Below are 16,996 nucleotides of genomic sequence, written 5' to 3'. Positions count from 1 at the left end.
GTTTTCAGGTGAACGGGATAGGCGGAAGCTTCCATAGAGAGGGAACAGCTCCATGGAGATTCTGAAACAAGGTGGAATAGAGCTCCTTGAGCTAAATCGGGTAGCACTGTATTAACACTATTATACATTCTTAAACATGCATTGGATTCTATTTGACATCAGGATGGGAAAAATTTCAGCCTGGATGGGCAGTTGAGAATGGCGGTCCAGAGAGGTCAGATGACTCTCCAAAGTCATACCGTTAGTTACCAGAGTTAGAACTAGGGACTGACTCCCTGCCCGGGGCGCTTTCCACTACACCGCCTCCCACCTCTCCCTGACCGACACTTGAGGGTCGCTTCTTATTTGCTTGATTGTGTTTTGAGGTGTTCTTGTCTCTCCAACAGTTTCCTCTCTTGACCCCAAACCTGGTCACCGTGCTCAGGAAGCAGTCAGGCAGATCTTCCTCCTCACCGGTGTCAGTAAGGGTACCTCGGTCAGGCCCTGTGGGATTGGACTAATGGCAGCATGTGTGATGCGCCCCTCCCCCCTTGGCCTGGCATGAGCGCTCCTTCCTGGCAGAGTTCACTCAACCTAATTGCTTGTTTTGTACCCCAGCTGCCTGACATATGCCAAACCCATGTGTTGACTCACTTGTGTCAAAGACAGCTACACTCGAGCATTTCAAATTGGCTCTGGGGAGCTCCGGCAAGCAAGTGGGGACTGTAATTCATGCATTTACAACCCCAGCACATAGCTTATGAAGTAGGTGCCCAGGTTTTTAATTCAAGTGAATTTCAGTGACTGCAGGTACACAACATCGTGGTGAGAGTAAGGACCTGGAAGTGAGAAGTCCTAGCTTGGTGCATCAGTTCAGCCAGTTGACGTCTTGGCTGTATGACCTTGAGCAAGTCTCTCCTCTCTGCGTTTCAAGTTCTTGATCATTTTTTCACCTAACTGACACTCAGGGAGCAAGATCCCATGCTTACCCTAGCCACTGAAGATGTGGTCCCAGCCCTCCTCCAGCTCACTCGTACGCACAAATGTGTAAATTCAGCTCTGTAAATGTGAATGATAGAATTCTATGACTGTCACGGCCATGAAGAGGTACTTGGAAGTATCTAGAGGAGCCTAGAGGAGAGGTGATTAATTGTGCCAGGAAGAGTCGTAACAGCCTCGCTGAGGTGATGACAGCTTAGATGGGAATCTGAGGACAAGGAGAAAATAATACCCAGAACTCCATGATGCCCAGACAGTGACCAAGGAAAAGCAAAACGTGTCAGACATAGGACTGGTCATGAGGGGGTCATATGAGCCAGCCGGGGAGCCGAATGTGTGACCATGAGCTGCACCCCACGTTAATGATTTCTCACCGAGGTGGTCTTCCACCATAGAATTTCAGAGTCAAAGCAGCAGCTATTTCTTAGCCACATTGACCCTTAGTGTGGGGTCAGTATTCCAGGGGTGCACAGAAGCTGGCTCGTGCCAGCTCGCAGGAGCTGAGAATGAAATGTTCAGGAATTCTGCAAGCTAGTGTTTGAACACTACTGTTATTAAAAAATTAAATTATATGAAATTAAAAGTGAATAAGTTATATTAAAAACAAAGATAGCAAATAATCCAAGCCCATCACTTCCTAATTATTTTACTGTATTTTACTATTATCTTTGCTCCTGAGTTTCTTAGGACTCTTGTGTCTCTGTGGTGGAACTACTGTATAATGGAGTCCTCCCGTGCATCTCTTCCCAACTCTGGGTTCAGTGGCATTTCATTAAGAGCGTGAAATCAGCCACGGCAGAAGTATTTACACCACAGAAATAAGCAAAGGCTACAAATTAAAGCTATTTTTCTTTTGAAAGCCGATTGTTAAATGTTTACCAGTACATCATGGGTGGTGTCCATTAAATAAATGGGAAAGCATTTGGCCCAGCACCCACACATTTTCAAACCTCCCTGGACAAAAACACATGGCAGGAGACACATTTCAGAGGTCTCCACAGAGCAGACTTCTCCCATCTCCTTTGTCCCAGAGAAGTCTTCGTGTTAAATTGGGTCTTCTTGACAACTGAAAATCATGGTCAAACAGAAGGAGGATGGAAGTGCTTTTCTCCAGGGCTTAATTCCTGAGCCAAATGCCTGTTTTGGCAAGAGGCCTCTGTGGTGTACGGGGGTACGGGGAGTCAACTTAATCTTCTCCAGAACCCAAAGCAATCCACAGGAGCCTGGCCTAAAATTACATCTGCTCTGGCTTGCCCAAGCGAAGGCTACATGATAGCCAAATGGTGCTGATTTAATGTTTCCCAATTATCAGGAAATCCCCAAGGAGAGAGAAATCAGAGGAGGCTGGCCCGCATGTGTATGAGGGGGAGCAGCCAAGGGCAGCCCCCAAAAGGAAACCATCCCCAGAGGGCTGGTAATTGTCCAGGCACAATCTGAAGGCACATATGTCAGGAAAAGGCTGGATAGTAGCCAGCACCGGGAGATGAGATCTGTTAGTAATTCTCTGGAAGGACAAAGTTCCAGCAATAAGAAATTCAATTTTCTTCCATTAAAGAAAGCATCTCTCAGTACCAGCTGAATACAATTGATGGAATAAATCTTTCCCATTAGTGGAGAGATAATTTCACATAAATGTATTGGGAGACCTTCAGAGCAGGACTGAGAGTCTTTGCTGAGCCTCACCGCTTAACTTGTTTGTCATGTAATTGCATTTAGACCAAGGGCCTCGGAAGGAAACCACTGACTGAATTAGCATTAACCAGATTGTGTGTAGTGAGGTGAGGTGGGGCGGGGCGGGGCGGGGCGGGGGAGGGGAGCTTGATGCATTGTGGGTAGTTGTTCTTGCCTTCAGAAAGGACAAGCTGACACTAGCGAGACCAGCTGCTTACAAGCCTGGTGTTAATTGCTTTTCTCATCAAACAGAGAAAAGTTTATCACTCTAGGAAGGTAGAGATGTAAGTACCTAATAAAGCAGAGGCTGAGTCTGAGATCTTTTTTTTCATGAATGCCCACAGGTCTCGTCAGTAGCTCTTCCCTAGGCCAGAAAAAAAGAGCCTTCTGAACCGAGGCGGGTGGAAAAATTGTCTGGATACTCACGCCTGCGTATTTGCCTCAGATTTGTCTTGTCAGTGGGGGCTGTCTCCCTAGGGCCCTGATACCTTAGGATGTTGACCCTGTTGAGCACATTGCCAGTGGTTAGCAGACTCGTCTAGAATTGGACCCAGAGTTGTGAGCCCTGGATTCGAGGCCTGGCTCCACCACTACCCTGCTGTGTGGCTTGGGGGCAAATAACATAACTTCTGTGGACCTCAGTTTCCTCCTCTTCCACTAACTCAGTGGTTTTCCAGCTGGCTTTTCTCTGGCTTCTCCTGAGACTAAGACTCCAGAGCTGCCTTCAGAATCACCCCAAATCTCTTTTTCATGTTTTTATTTGTTGGGTCCTTATAAAATATCATCTGGTAAAAAGGTTCCCTTTCTGATATATCTGAAAAACCATCATTCTAGGTGATCCCTAATTGTCCCACTTATTCACTCAATCCACCATTTTTTTGAAACAATGACCTAGTACTCATTAGGCATTTCCAGGCACTGCAGAGAGAAGGAAAGAAAGAGCCCTCGACCCCGCCCTCAAGGAGCTCCCGATCTAGTGGAGGGGAGAACCGTGTATAAGTGGTAGGGTAGCAAGGTGTTTGTGTCAGGCTTTGGAAGAAAGTAACTAGTGCCAATTAGGGCCATCAAGGCAGGCTTCAGGGAAGAGGTCATTTGAAGCTGAGTCATGAAGGATGGGAGTGTTGGGGGAGGGGTGCAGGAGTGACAGCTGTGGCAGGTGGGAGAACACCACACAAACATGGAGGCCTAGGCTACATGTGCCTGGCAGGTTTGGGGAAAACAGAGGGTGTGTTGTCTGGAATATAGTGGGAAAGTGGGAGTGGGGATATTGGGAGATGCCAAAGGTTCCAGAACCCACTCCAGGGGAATGCTAGCATCTGTCCTGTTTCTAAAGCCCAATGAGAGGAATTGCTGTCTCTCCTGTTCTCTTTCTTGTATGCCCACCTCCAGTGAGACTCTTAGTGACAGTAATAACCACTGCCATTTATGGAGCTCACTCTGTACCAGGATACAAAAACAGATGCTCAGAGAGCCATCACATACTTTTGCAACTTTAGAGAGCTCGAAAGTGGCAGAGCTGACTCCGGATTCTCAGGCGTGACTCCACCGTGCAGCCCTCTTGTATCAGCTTATCTCCTTATGATATAACATAGTATCCTTAGAGAATGACCTCTGAGTAAGGTATCTGAAAACATCTCCCAGGAATAAGCCTTTCGAGGACACTTTGATGTCTTAAATTGGGGCACTATGAAAAAAAGGAGGTTGTTACTCCTCTTGAGTGAAGACGATGAGCCCCTGGGTACCAAGATATGTCTGAGCAGCCTGCCTTCTGTCGTCTGACCTCCAGGGGTTCCCTGCCAGCCAGGGTTCTGAGCATGCAAAGCAGATCACGTTATTCTCTCTTCTCTACCCACAGGCATGCTTGTGTCATTCGTGGTCAAGTGATGACGTCAGATGGGACCCCGCTGGTTGGTGTGAATATCAGCTTCGTCAATAACCCTCTCTTTGGATACACAATCAGCAGGCAAGATGGCAGGTAGGAGACCTTTAGAGGAGCAGGGAGTGACGGTCCTGTTCTCGTGGCCTTGCCACACGGTTGCTGCTGGAATGACCAACGTGGAAAGAGGATGGGACCTGAGTTCAGAGGCCCAGCTCTGGAACTCACTAGCTGTGAGACCTTGTATCTGACTCTGGCCTAAGTCCCCTTGGCTAAAAATTAAGCGGTTTCTTCTCATCTGGTTCTCAGAGTAAGCATAGGGCACCTTATACATATTATCCTGCTCCATGGCTTATAATATCAAATCCTATCACATGGACCACACTTTCTACAGACCAGACAACTCCAGAAATGTTATCATTTCTGCTGTGTGGTTTCCAAGTGCAACCACCTAGGTCTGTGGAAGCCACTGGGTGATGCCAGAACTCTGCCCTTTGGGTCCCTGTGAGAACCGTCTGTAGAGGGAAGTAAAGATTCTTCAGTCATGCTAGCTCTTCCGTTTGCTGGACAGTTCTCCTCACCTCTCCAGGCCTCAACTTCTTCACTGGTGAGTGGTCCTAATACTAGCATCTCACAAACTGGTTGTAAAGATTACGTTCCGTGATGGATATGGAAGCACCTTGCACATAGTAGGTGTTTAATAAATCTTACTTTCCCTGCCCCACCCTGGTTCATTGCTTTATTGCCAGGGTCTGGCACAAGGTAAGGATGCAATAAATATTAGCCATTTGTTAAAATTACTAATTATTAAACGATGAGAAGGTGGTGATTACGGTACAAGCCAAGGGAATATTTTGGAGAAAAGGGGAAGGGAAGGAGGAAAGTGGAATATTTAGGCTGTCAGTGGTGACAGGTCCCCGATTTTTAATAAAATCGGGTGGTGGCAGGCCATCTGGCTAAGTGTGGGCCCATAAGGTTGATTTTCACTCTGTGTTGGAAATTATGCCCCAGCCTGATTGATTTTAGCACCTCTTTAATCCAATATCAGATGTGAACATGTCCCGGCCGAGGTGATAATGAAGTAGAGGCTCATCTGTTTGTAGACATGTGTGCCTCTTAGACAGCGTGGCAAGCTTGGCATGGGGAGCCCCCCCGCCCCGGGAATGAGAAGGGGCCCAGATAGAAGGGGCTGGCAGCCGGTCCTGGGAATAATAGGCGCAGCCCAGACCACAGCCCCCTGCCCCGTACACATCCCATCCCAGGAAGTACGTCAGTACAGACGTTCGCTACATCGTGGGAGAGTATCCTTTCTCAGGCTGTCTTTACCACCTGCCAGCCTGGGGCTGCCTGCTCTATGGAAATGGCAGATGTGAGCATCCTAGGCAACAGGTATTCTGGCCACATCATTACCTGCTGTGAAACAGTCATCAAAAAAGAGCCGCGGGGACTGCTCTTTTTTGCCATGAAACGTGCCTCTCACTCACGTGAGATGGCAAACCGTCAGTCCTTTGCCCTGCTCTGCTGGGTCAGGGTGGATCCGTAAAACACCCCATTGTCACGTAAGTTAGCTGGCCCTTGGGAAAAGCCCACTCTACCCCCTCCAGGCTTGGATTCCTCCCGTGTGTGCTGCCCCCGTGATCTCTATGGCCTCTTGACAGCATGGGGGGTGCCTGGGAGGAAGTGTCAGCCACATTTTGGTCATCAGCCTACTAAATCATGTCATAAGAACCAGAGTTGCTGACACTTAGAGCTTGAGTTTCAAAGCAGTTCTCACCAGTGCTTTATGGGGCTTGACTTTTCTTCCCAGCGTAGACACTGTATCACATATAAGAGAGTCATTACGTATTCTCCAGGTGCCTGATAATTCCAGTTTGTTATGTGTGAATGGGCAGCGTCTTGCCCATTTCCCTCCCACTTCCCTGACTCGCCTTCTTTCGTACCTCTCACACCGCAGGAGAACCCATAAGGCTAGAGACGTTGTCTGGAGGTAACAGGATATGCAAGTCCGGGGAGCAATTCTACCACAGCTTTGTCTCCCTCACTTTCCAGGCAGGCCCCATCCTACCCTTCCTCACCCAGGTCCCCCTCCACACACAACCATACTGAAATACTAGACACCCAGTCTTAACCAGAGCCACAGAGATCATTAAAAAGATGAAAAATAGAAGTCACGAAGACAAATTTTAAAAGAATAGCAGACAAGAGAGGCAGTTCAGGCTTGTTGAATTGAAAAATGGGGTTATACGGAGCATGATGTCCTGGGATTGGGACCCTGGGCTTTTCCCATCCATTATCCCGTATCTAATTAATAACTCTGGGCACCTGGGTGGCTCAGTTGGTTAAGCGACTGCCTTCAGCTCAGGTCGTGATCCTGGAGTCCCGGGATCGAGTCCCGCATCGGGCCCCCTGCTCCGCGGGGAGCCTGCTTCTCCCTCTGACCCTCCTCCCTCTCATGCTCTCTGTCTCTCTCTCATTGTCTCTCTCGCAAATAAATAAAATCTTAAAAAAAAAAATTAATTAATAACTCTGCCAAGTGATTATGATCAGCAGCTTCATTTTACATGAGGAGATTGAGGCTCAGCCAGGTGACATAACTCACCTATGTTACATAAGCGGCAGTGCTTGAACCGGCCTTCAGCTCTCTGGGCTTCATCTGAGAACCAGGCCTTCCCTTTGGGGTCGGATTCACACCCATGTCCACAGCTTGGCTCTTGGCAAGATCCAGTTACACCCAGCTCTTGGCAAGGCCAGCTGCCCCCAGCTTGCTCACCACCTCGAGAATCCATCTTTTCATGTTTGTCTTCACTTCCTCCCCACACTTGTCCTCTCATGAAAGGAGCTTGTAAGTTGGGCCAAAATCCTGTGTGATGGTTAAAGATTCTCTGTCAAAGTACAGATGCTATTCAGTTCTGTGACAGGAAAGTTGTTCTCTGGGTATTTCCCCAAAACCATGGATATTCTTCTAGAGAGCTGAAACCTAAACTCTTGATTCAAAATAAACTCTCTCACTGCTTATTGAAGGATGGTGCTGTCCCACTTCCTCTACCCGAGTGTGGGTCTAAAAAGGGCTGAGTGATTTGAAAAGCAGGCCAAGTGGGTAAAAAGCTTCAGCAAAGGACAGAAAAGTCAGGCTCTGGAGCCTAGAAACCTGAATCTGGGGGCATTGTCTACCAAGAGCAGGATTTGGCACCAGATCAGGGCAGTTGTGCAAAATCCCTAGAAGAGGGAAGAGCAGGCTGGAGCAGTGAGCCCATCCCTAGGGACAAAGGTGAGGTCCTGTGTTAGAGTTTCTAAAACCAACTGCATGGGTGAATGTTGGGGTAACATAATAATAGCCAAAGTAAGAAGGAACCCAGGGTGTTTCGTGGACAGTCAGTTCAGAAGAAATTGGCAGCATCACTCATGCATTCATTCGGTAAACTATAACCATCAAGCACGGCGCTATGTTCTAGAAAGATGGAGGAATCATTGTCCCCGGGCTGGAGCCTTAAACACAGTTTAAGTGGGCCATGAGGAGGAGTGTACAAGGTGCCCTGGGAGCCCAAGGGAGGGAGCTAGAATTCTGTCGGGCCAAGGAGTTAGCGGGAGTTCTCCAATCAAAAAAGCAAGATGAGGACAGGCCTTGAAAATGGCATCCTATGCATATTAAGGAGGATATTTGTTAAGATGAGCCCTGGGTGTTACATGTAAGTGATGAATCACCAAATTCTACACCTGAAACCAATATTACATTATATGTTTTGTTTTGTTTTTTAAGATTTTATTTATTTATTTGACAGAGAGAGACAGTGAGAGAGGGAACACAAGCAGAGGGAGGTAGACAGGGAGAAGCAGGCTTCCCGCTGAGCAGGGAGCCCGATGAGGGGCTCGATCCCAGGACCCTGGGATCATGACCTGAGCCGAAGGCAGACGCTTAACGACTGAGCCACCCAGGCACCCCTACACTGTATGTTAACTAACTAGAATTTAAATACAAATTTGGAAGAAAAAATAATAATAAAAAGAAAAAAGAAAAAAAAAAAAGAAAATGTATCCTAAAGTAGTAGCTAAAAGGACTTTGTCCAGACATCAGAGCCAGGAGGTGGCAGGTGGACAGAACCACTGTTTCTAAGTCCTGAAGGACTTCTGTCAAAGGCAGAAGGGACACTCCAGTTTGAAGTCACCCCAGCAGGTAGAACAAGGCCCCGTGGCTAAGTAGCTAGACGGAGAGGCACCCAGGCTCAATTCCCAAAAAAAAAAGGCCTAACAGTCAGAACTAACCAAAGACGGGACAGTCATGCCATGGATATAGCAAGTTCCTCAACACCGGAAGCATGCAAGTAGGAACCAAATGGCCCCTTGGTGGTGATTCTGTGGAAGAAAAGCATCAGACTGGGAGAGGTCCATGAACAAAGGCTGGGTGGCCGGCTCTCAGGGACACGGCCAGAGATCTCGCCTCAGTAGGGAGTTCAGGGCAATCTACCTCTTCCCTCTCCCACTTCTCATGTACTGTCATTCTAATTGTGCCCGTCCCTGAATTGCTTAGCCATTTTGTAATTCCAGAGGCCTGTATTGACTCATCTATCACAATCAGAGCTAAAATTGCCGTGGGGTCATAGAATCTTAGTGACTTAAGAATAATCCATTTGAAATTTAAGAAACAAAACAGATGAACAAAGAAAGAGGAAAAGGGGCAATCAAAGTAAAAAAAAAAAAAAGAAAGAAAGAAAGAAAAGCCCAGACTCTTAAATTCAGAGAACAAATATGGTTGTCAGGTGGGGGGGCGGGGGGGAGGGTAAAATAAAGTGGATCAAGAATACATTTATCTTGGTGAGCCCGAGAAATGTATGGAATTGTTGAAGCATTATATTGTACACCTGAACCTAAGATAACACTGTATGTAAACTATACTTGAATAAAAAATCCATTTGAACCTTTCCATTTTAGAGATGAGAAAATTAAGGATCAGAGAGGCTAAGCGATGTACTCAAGATCACACAGTATCTCACGGCGGAGGCAGGACTAGGCTTAGGACTCCTAATAACAGGGCAGGATCTGTTCCAACTTGTCCTGCTGACGTTTCCCTGGGCTTCAGCCCTAAGAAGCCCTAAGTACCAGAAGCAGCAGGGCAGAGGCCTATCATCTGTCCTCTGTCCTGACAAATGGCTCTCCATAGCAGTGATTATTCATGTTGGTTTTGGTAAAATCTCTATAATGAATCATTTTTGCGAAAAAACAAACAATGCTTTCTGGAATCTGTTACTGTTTGTGGCTTTAGTGAAGTCTTTAAGTTTTAGGGTCTCCTCAACAAGTACACAGACCTTTGGTGTAATTTTTTGCTCCTGTCTCTGTCTCTCCGCCCCCCCCACCCCCCCATCGCCTCTCTCCTGCTTTTCCTGCTCCCCTCTTCTTTCCATCCCTCCCCTCCCAAACAGCTTTGACCTGGTCACAAACGGCGGCATCTCCATCATCCTCCGGTTCGAGCGGGCACCTTTCATCACACAGGAGCACACCCTCTGGCTGCCTTGGGATCGCTTCTTTGTCATGGAGACCATCATCATGCGCCACGAAGAGAATGAGATTCCCAGCTGTGACCTGAGCAACTTCGCCCGCCCCAACCCTGTCGTGTCCCCATCCCCACTGACGTCCTTCGCCAGGTCCTGTGCAGAGAAAGGCCCCATCGTTCCAGAAATTCAGGTACCCAGCCTTCTTAACTGTATTTCTCCATGCTTTTGTTCCATTGGTGGGGAGGAGAGTCTCAGAGCCGGGGGGTGGTTTGCAGAGATCCCATCAGCGCACCCTGCAGAATCCAGCTGCCAGGCCTCATAGCACCCTCTTACACACTTAAAACACACCAGCACCTGAAGGTGCCTGGCACACTCCAGCACAGAGTGAATTCCTGCTCCCTTTCGTCCTCCATCCAGTTCCCTTCCACTTTCCTCCACCCCGCCCCCGCCTCCAATGTCCCCCTCTATTGTAAAAAATATTTATGATTATTTTTTATGATATTATGATGATAGGGTCTCCCTAAAGGAGTAGGACAGAGGAGCATCATAAGAAAGAGTAAATGAGAAAATGTATATGAGGTGCTTAACACAATGTGTAGCGCTTAGTAAGTGCTCAATAAATTTTAGCCAGTATTATTATTATTAACATTATTTTACACACACCGCCTTCATGCCAGTCAAGGATTGCTTTGGCTCAAGTCTACATGCAGCGCTTTACTTAATTATCATTAAAAGGAAGTAATTTGGGAAAAGATGCATTTTAATTGAATGGAAATCAAGCTAGATTCTTTGCCTAACAGAGCTGTGCAGAGTTAAATATCTCCCGCCATCCCAGCCCAATTTCTCATGGCGGGAACAAATGCCAGGGGAAGAGGAGAGACAGCAGGGAGAGGCCCCAGCCTGGCTCGCTTGCCCAACCAGAGCTCAGGCCGTGTGCGTGTTAATGGGTTGCTGATGCCCACGGAGCAGGGAGCATAGACACTTTTGTGTGTATGTTCCATGCCTGGCCCAGCAGACACATCTCTGTGAGTGGCTTCAGGCACCAGCCCACAAGAAGGACATACGACCATTTTGAAATTCTCGTTGCACCCACAAGTTGAAACCCTCACTCCTTTTCAGAGATGCAGTGCTTGTCTCCTGTCTCAACTACCAGGCTGACCTTTCCTTTGAAATGGTTATCAGTGAAGACAGAGCTTGCTGGAGAGAAGTAATTTGTTACTCAACCCTGGTTCAGCTCCAGCTAGACATTTTCCCAGGAGCAGGGACTTTGGAACAAATGAGGATAAAGGTCTGACCCTCTTCACAGTGCTCCCTGGGCTGGGTGTCTGCAAGCCCAGCTGGGTCACAAACCTTGCTTATTATCAGATTCATGAAACACAAGAAAATAAGCTCCTGGGTTTTCCCAGTCCTATCATTGGCTGGCCTTCGCAAGCACTACGAGATGTACATTTTAAAGGGTATGTTGAGGGTAAATACATATTTATGAGAGCATCAGGATGGCACCCGAACCCTACCTGTGGTTCACCGGGGTGCAGAGCCTGCTTTGCCTAGAACTTGCAAGCCGCTTTTTAGAAAGATTGCTTTGCTTTAGGCCCAAGCCCTAAAATTTCATGTGTTCAGAATGGGGTGGGGAGAGAGTTCACATCCATCTATGATACAAAATGGACAGAAAGGAAAAAGCTTTCTTTGGGAAGGCCCAGTTTCTCCATGAACACAAGAATAGAATGATTCTTTTGTCCTTTTAATGGATGCGTTAGCCTCAATTGATTTAACGTCCCCTTCTTGAAACAGAGCCCAGAGCATCAAGCTGATAAAAGTTCTCTGCTCTTGCCATGTGCCTGAGCATCCTGGCGTTGATTTTCAAGTTTCCATCTTGGAACTGAGCCCACTGCACCCAGTAGATCAAGTGCCGCCTTCCCCACCATTCTGTTCATCTAGCACTTCGGTGAACCGGGGCACGGAAACTCCATGCCGCCAATTCGACCTCTTTCCGTGGTGAGCTGGGGGGGGCTTCGGCCACAGGTCCTCGGCAGGCTGTGCTCTCAACCCTGCATAATTGTTTGGCCAACCGCTCACGGTCTGTTTACTGTCCTGAAGAGGACAGCCATTGGAGGCTCTCACTTTAGGGAAGTTTTGAGGGAGACACTATCCTTCCTGCTGAGGCAGCTGTCCGCATTAGTCTGAGGGAAAGGTCTTTCTTCCTATTCTCTCCAGTCCCAGGACCAGCACCAGCAACAGCACCATCGTCCCGCTTACTGAGCCCCTGTTATGAGCTGGGCACTTTCTGTATGTGACCCTACTCCGTCCTCACACCAGTGAAAAGGAGAGGAAACTGAGATTCAACAGCTTACATGAGTTTCTCGGATGACATCCCCAGTGAGTGAGAGGCACCATGACGATAAATATTTTACACGCATTATCCTACGTGTTCCTCTCAGTAGTGCAACAGGGTGAGCGTCCTCATCCCCGCTGAATGGGGGAGAACCCGAGGCTCACTGAGGCAGGGTTGTACCACACAGAGTTGGCCTTGGAAACCAGGCCTTCCACCTCTTGGTTCCCTCCTCCTCCTGCACCTCTTCACACTCTGCCTCCCCCTCTTCCTTCTCCTCTCTTTTCTAGTTCCTGCTCCTCCTCTCCCCTCAGGCCCCCCTCTCTGCTTCCTCCTCTGCCTCTTGGTCACCCAGAGTGCAGGCGCCTGACATCTCCCCTCCTCCCGTGAGTCCCTGACCATCACTTGCTGTGTAATCTGTTTCTCTAGGCTTTGCAGGAGGAAATCGCTATCTCTGGCAGCAAGATGAGGCTGAGCTACCTGAGCAGCCGTACCCCTGGCTACAAGTCTGTCCTGAGGATCAGCCTCACCCACCCTACCATCCCCTTCAACCTCATGAAGGTGCACCTCATGGTGGCCGTTGAGGGCCGCCTCTTCAGGAAGTGGTTTGCTGCAGCCCCGGACTTGTCCTATTATTTCATATGGGACAAGACAGACGTCTACAACCAGAAGGTGTTTGGGCTCTCAGAAGCCTTTGGTAAGCATCTCAGCTGCAGGACTCAAGGCCATCCTCAGAGAGACAGTAGCACTTGGGGGGACGGGGCTCTTTCTCCATCTCCCTTGTTTCTTCTTCCTCCCTTCCTCTTCTCAGAAGTACCAACAGCTTAGTTGGCCTCCAAGTCTGTTCAGGGACCATCCATGACCTCAAAGAATGCACTCAAAGACCTGAATGTAAAAAAGTTGATCATTTAAAAAAAGGGGCTCACAAAACCAAAAGGGCCCTTGCAAAGCACTGTAGTGGTATGTGATGGATGAAAAGAGGCTTTGTGCCACAAAGATAGAGCTGTGTGGGCATTGACCTGGCCCCTCACAACCATCTGGCCCCAACGCACCCATTAAAAATGTGCGAGTCTGGAGCTCCTGGGTTTCCTCAGTTGTTTGAGATGCAGGAGCTAAGATTCTTTCTTCATCAGAAGGGCTTATTTGTCTCTTTAGGTCATTTGCAGTCAGAGAGGTTCTCTCCTTGTTGCTGTCTATTTTTATGAAGCAGAAGGTGACTGTGGCCTCACGTGGGTCCCAGCCCCACTGAGACGTGGGCCTTCAGGGGCGGGCTGTGCTCATTCCAGCTTCCGTATAGAGCAGTGTCCCAGGAAGGGTTCAGAGCTGGACTGCTGGCAGACCTACCCCCTGCAGGGCTAGTCCCCCCCGCCAAGCATGGAGAGGATTAGCCCAGGGAATTCCTTCTCATCTTGAACCCTGCTCCAATTTCATACCCTTGCTAGATTCAGCAAAGGCAGAATGAGGAAGCAGAGGAGAAATCATGTTGTAAAAAGAAAGAGAAGAAGGGAGGGAAGGCAGGCAGGTAGTCATGAAGAGAATGTCTGCAAGAGGAAGCAGAGAGGTGAGGGGGCTCCCCAAGGACGGATGAGGAAGGAACAGAGCTGGACTCACTGCAGACCTCCCCTAGTTGGGCATCCCACCCTACCTCGCAAGGGCATGTTGGGAGCAAAGATGCCTTCTCTCCGTTCACTCTCCCTTCTGCAACTCAAACTACTTCTGGGGTCTCTTCAAGAACAATGAAACCTCACAACCTCTTCGGGTGAAATGAGTATCCTTCGTGTCCACCAGCCGGGGAAAAAGGGAAGCGTCTGCACAGTGGGACTTCCAAGGGCAGAGGCTCACTTTCCTGAGCTGACAGGTGACCAGGAGGAGGCGGAGAGGCTGCTAGCACGACTCAGCATGACTCCTGGTTACAGGGAAGATGCCCCTGTGGGCATTCCCCTCCTGCCGTATTTGGCCAGCAACCCTTGATGGCACCTAGGGCAACTTTTTCAGAAGCTGCCCAGTGGTTAATTCCTGCCTTGAACATGTGATAAGATATTGCCCACTTGGCGAATAGTGTCTGCACAGGAGGATACTTGAAAGAAATGGCATTCCTGTCTCTGCTAGATCCTTTCCATAGGACAGTTACAGGCTTTTTTACAAACCCAGCCTTGGGACGCCTGCCCTGGTTAGCCTGCATCCTGGTGCCCTTCCAAGGAGGCCTGGATTTATGAAACAGAAGTGAAACCAGGGGATTTTCAAGCTTTAAGACCTCAAAGCAACTTCCAGCTTTCAAAGTACCTCACTGGGCTCCTTTTCCATGTATTCATTATAAACAATATTGAATTTTTTTTCTCTAGTAAAGTAGTATCATTATCATTCATAAAAATTTGATAAGTGGACGAAAAATATAAATTCATATATGTTTCTATAAATAATACCACTACTTGTTAACATTTAAATTTATTTTCTTCCTTTGTGTATAGTTATTTTGTGTGTGTGTGTAGATTTTTTTAAGCACAGATATAATACTGTATATAACCAGTCTTTCCAACTTAGCATTATTCCATAAACATTTTCTGTGTCACCCCATTATCTTCATAACCAAAATATGCAGTGGTGGCATAATATTCCTCAAGTGGGTACATTCTGATGGGCTCAACCTCTAGGCCCTTTTGAACTTTTAGATTACTTCCAATTTGCACTATTATAAATAATGCTGCAGTGAAGATTTTTGTGCCTAAAGTATTTTCCATACTAGAGGATCAGGTCCCGGGAATCAATTCACCTGGGTCCTTTTTAAGGTGGTTAGTGGATTTCCTTTAACTTTTCCTAATAATGCACAATTGCTCTTTGAAAAGAGGATATTCAGGCTCGGCATCTCTGTGTTAGTACTGCACATACATCTGGTTCCCACTGAGAAATAGGATCCTTTCTCCTTTCCTACAAAAGACAAGCCAGAGCCTTGCATGCAGATCGAAGCCAAAGCAGAGGCTTTGCTCACCTGTGCATTTTGTACCTTTTGTTTTCTACAGTTTCTGTGGGCTATGAGTATGAATCCTGCCCAGATCTGATCCTCTGGGAAAAAAGAACAGCTGTGCTGCAGGGCTATGAAATCGATGCTTCCAAGCTGGGAGGATGGAACCTGGACAAACATCACGCCCTCAACATCCAAAGTGGTGAGTGCGTGAATAGAATTCCAGCAGCCAGGCCACGGGTGTGACCCTGGTCTCATATCCTTTGTGCCCTGCCAGATAAAAAAAAAAAATGCACACTTCAAATTACAGGGGCTCATGTGTGATCAGTCGTCCGAAGGATTAGTCAACAGAGATGTTCCTTGGGAGCCTGCTCTGTGCTTGTCACCACTGTGCACTGGGGATACAGAAATGAAAGGCCTCAAGAGTTGACACTCTGGTGAGATACCAGACGCTTCCCAGGCAGTCTCCATGCTGTGCCATCCCACACAAAAGCACAGGACCCTGGGGCATGGAACGGGGGCACCTCAGCCTCTTGGTTAAGCAGGGTTCTCTCCAAAGAGAACCTCTGAACTAAGTCTCAAAAGGTCTATAGGATTAGCCCTATATATCAAGTAGGGAGAACATTCTAGGCAGAAGGCACAGTATGTGCCAAACAAAGCACAAAAGCCTGAAAGAAGAGTAATTGGAGAGAAGGTTCGCTGTGGTTTGAGCAAAGGATGAAATGAAGGCAAGAGCAAAAGCCAAAGCTGGGGCTGGAGCAGCTGGAGCCCAGGCTGAGAAGATTAGGACTTTGAACTTCATCCAGAGGCAGATGTCAAGCCTGTGAAAGGTTCCAAGCATGCAAGTGCCACAGTCAGCTCTATATTTTAGATAGCTCACCTTGACTGTGGTCTGGGATGGGACAACTAAATACGGTAATGATGTCTCCCACCTCATCTGAAGGTGCAGTGAATGTCTATCAAAACCACCACATGGTTTAAGGAAAAACCGACAAACTGATTCTAGAATTTATGATAGCATGAAGATTTGTCAATAGCTAAGGTAGCCTTTAAAATAAGAAGAAGAAAGAGGCACTGCCCGATATTCAGCTCTCCTAGAAAAACCACAGTCTCCAATACTGTGCTGGTGCTGGTACCGGAGCAGATAAATGGACTCTAGGGGACAGAGCAAGGCATTCAGAAACTGACCTGTAAGTAGTCAGGAGAACAAGTTTCAGCTAAGCACGTCAGAAAAGCCAAAATAACAGAATTCCAAATGAGTTAAAAGTTTGTTTCTCATTCAGCTCCGAGTCTGGAAGGAGAGAGCCCAGGGCTGGCTTGGCACTCTGCGGAGTCAGAGGTCCGGGCTCCTCCCATCCCATTGCTCTGCTCGCGCCTCCAAACCCAAGGTGATGGTTCAGGGTGACTGCTTAATTCTGGCCTTCCTATTCATGTCCCAGCCGGCAAGGAGTAGAAGGGCTGAGGGCAAGCCCTTTCCAAGCCCTTCCCACCTCCCAGCAGCTGCCCACCCCACTTCTTCTTCCACACCACTGGTCACCCGCCAAGTGTAGGCAGCCCTAGATCGTCCTGTGCCCGGCCAGACAGCAGGGCTTCTGTAGCTGCAGAATAAGGATGGGGACAGGATGGATCTCTGTGGATGACCACGCCATGCATACATAGGAACTGGTCCATGACAGGGGTAGCCTCAGGTATCAGTG

At 48.0% G+C, this 16,996-nt stretch overlaps 1 protein-coding gene across 12 annotated transcripts in view; it reads left to right on the top strand.

The window, feature by feature from the left end:
• Positions 1-16,996, top strand: part of TENM4 (teneurin transmembrane protein 4) — a 711,025-nt gene that overhangs the window by 633,855 nt on the left and 60,174 nt on the right. For all 12 annotated transcript variants that reach the window (XM_081798927.1, XM_081798926.1, XM_081798930.1 and 9 more), the window contains 4 exons: positions 4,505-4,624; positions 9,940-10,201; positions 12,770-13,037; positions 15,358-15,501. In XM_081798927.1, the coding sequence (XP_081655053.1) occupies positions 4,505-4,624; positions 9,940-10,201; positions 12,770-13,037; positions 15,358-15,501 (794 nt within the window). The remainder of the gene's footprint in view (positions 1-4,504; positions 4,625-9,939; positions 10,202-12,769; positions 13,038-15,357; positions 15,502-16,996) is intronic.

The sequence above is a fragment of the Leptonychotes weddellii genome, chromosome 11 (assembly GCF_054177405.1).
Source record: "Leptonychotes weddellii isolate Sample4059 chromosome 11, ASM5417740v2, whole genome shotgun sequence".
NCBI lineage: Eukaryota > Metazoa > Chordata > Mammalia > Carnivora > Phocidae > Leptonychotes > Leptonychotes weddellii.
Note: the sequence above shows the minus strand (reverse complement) of the source record. Positions and strands in the feature narration are given on the sequence as shown.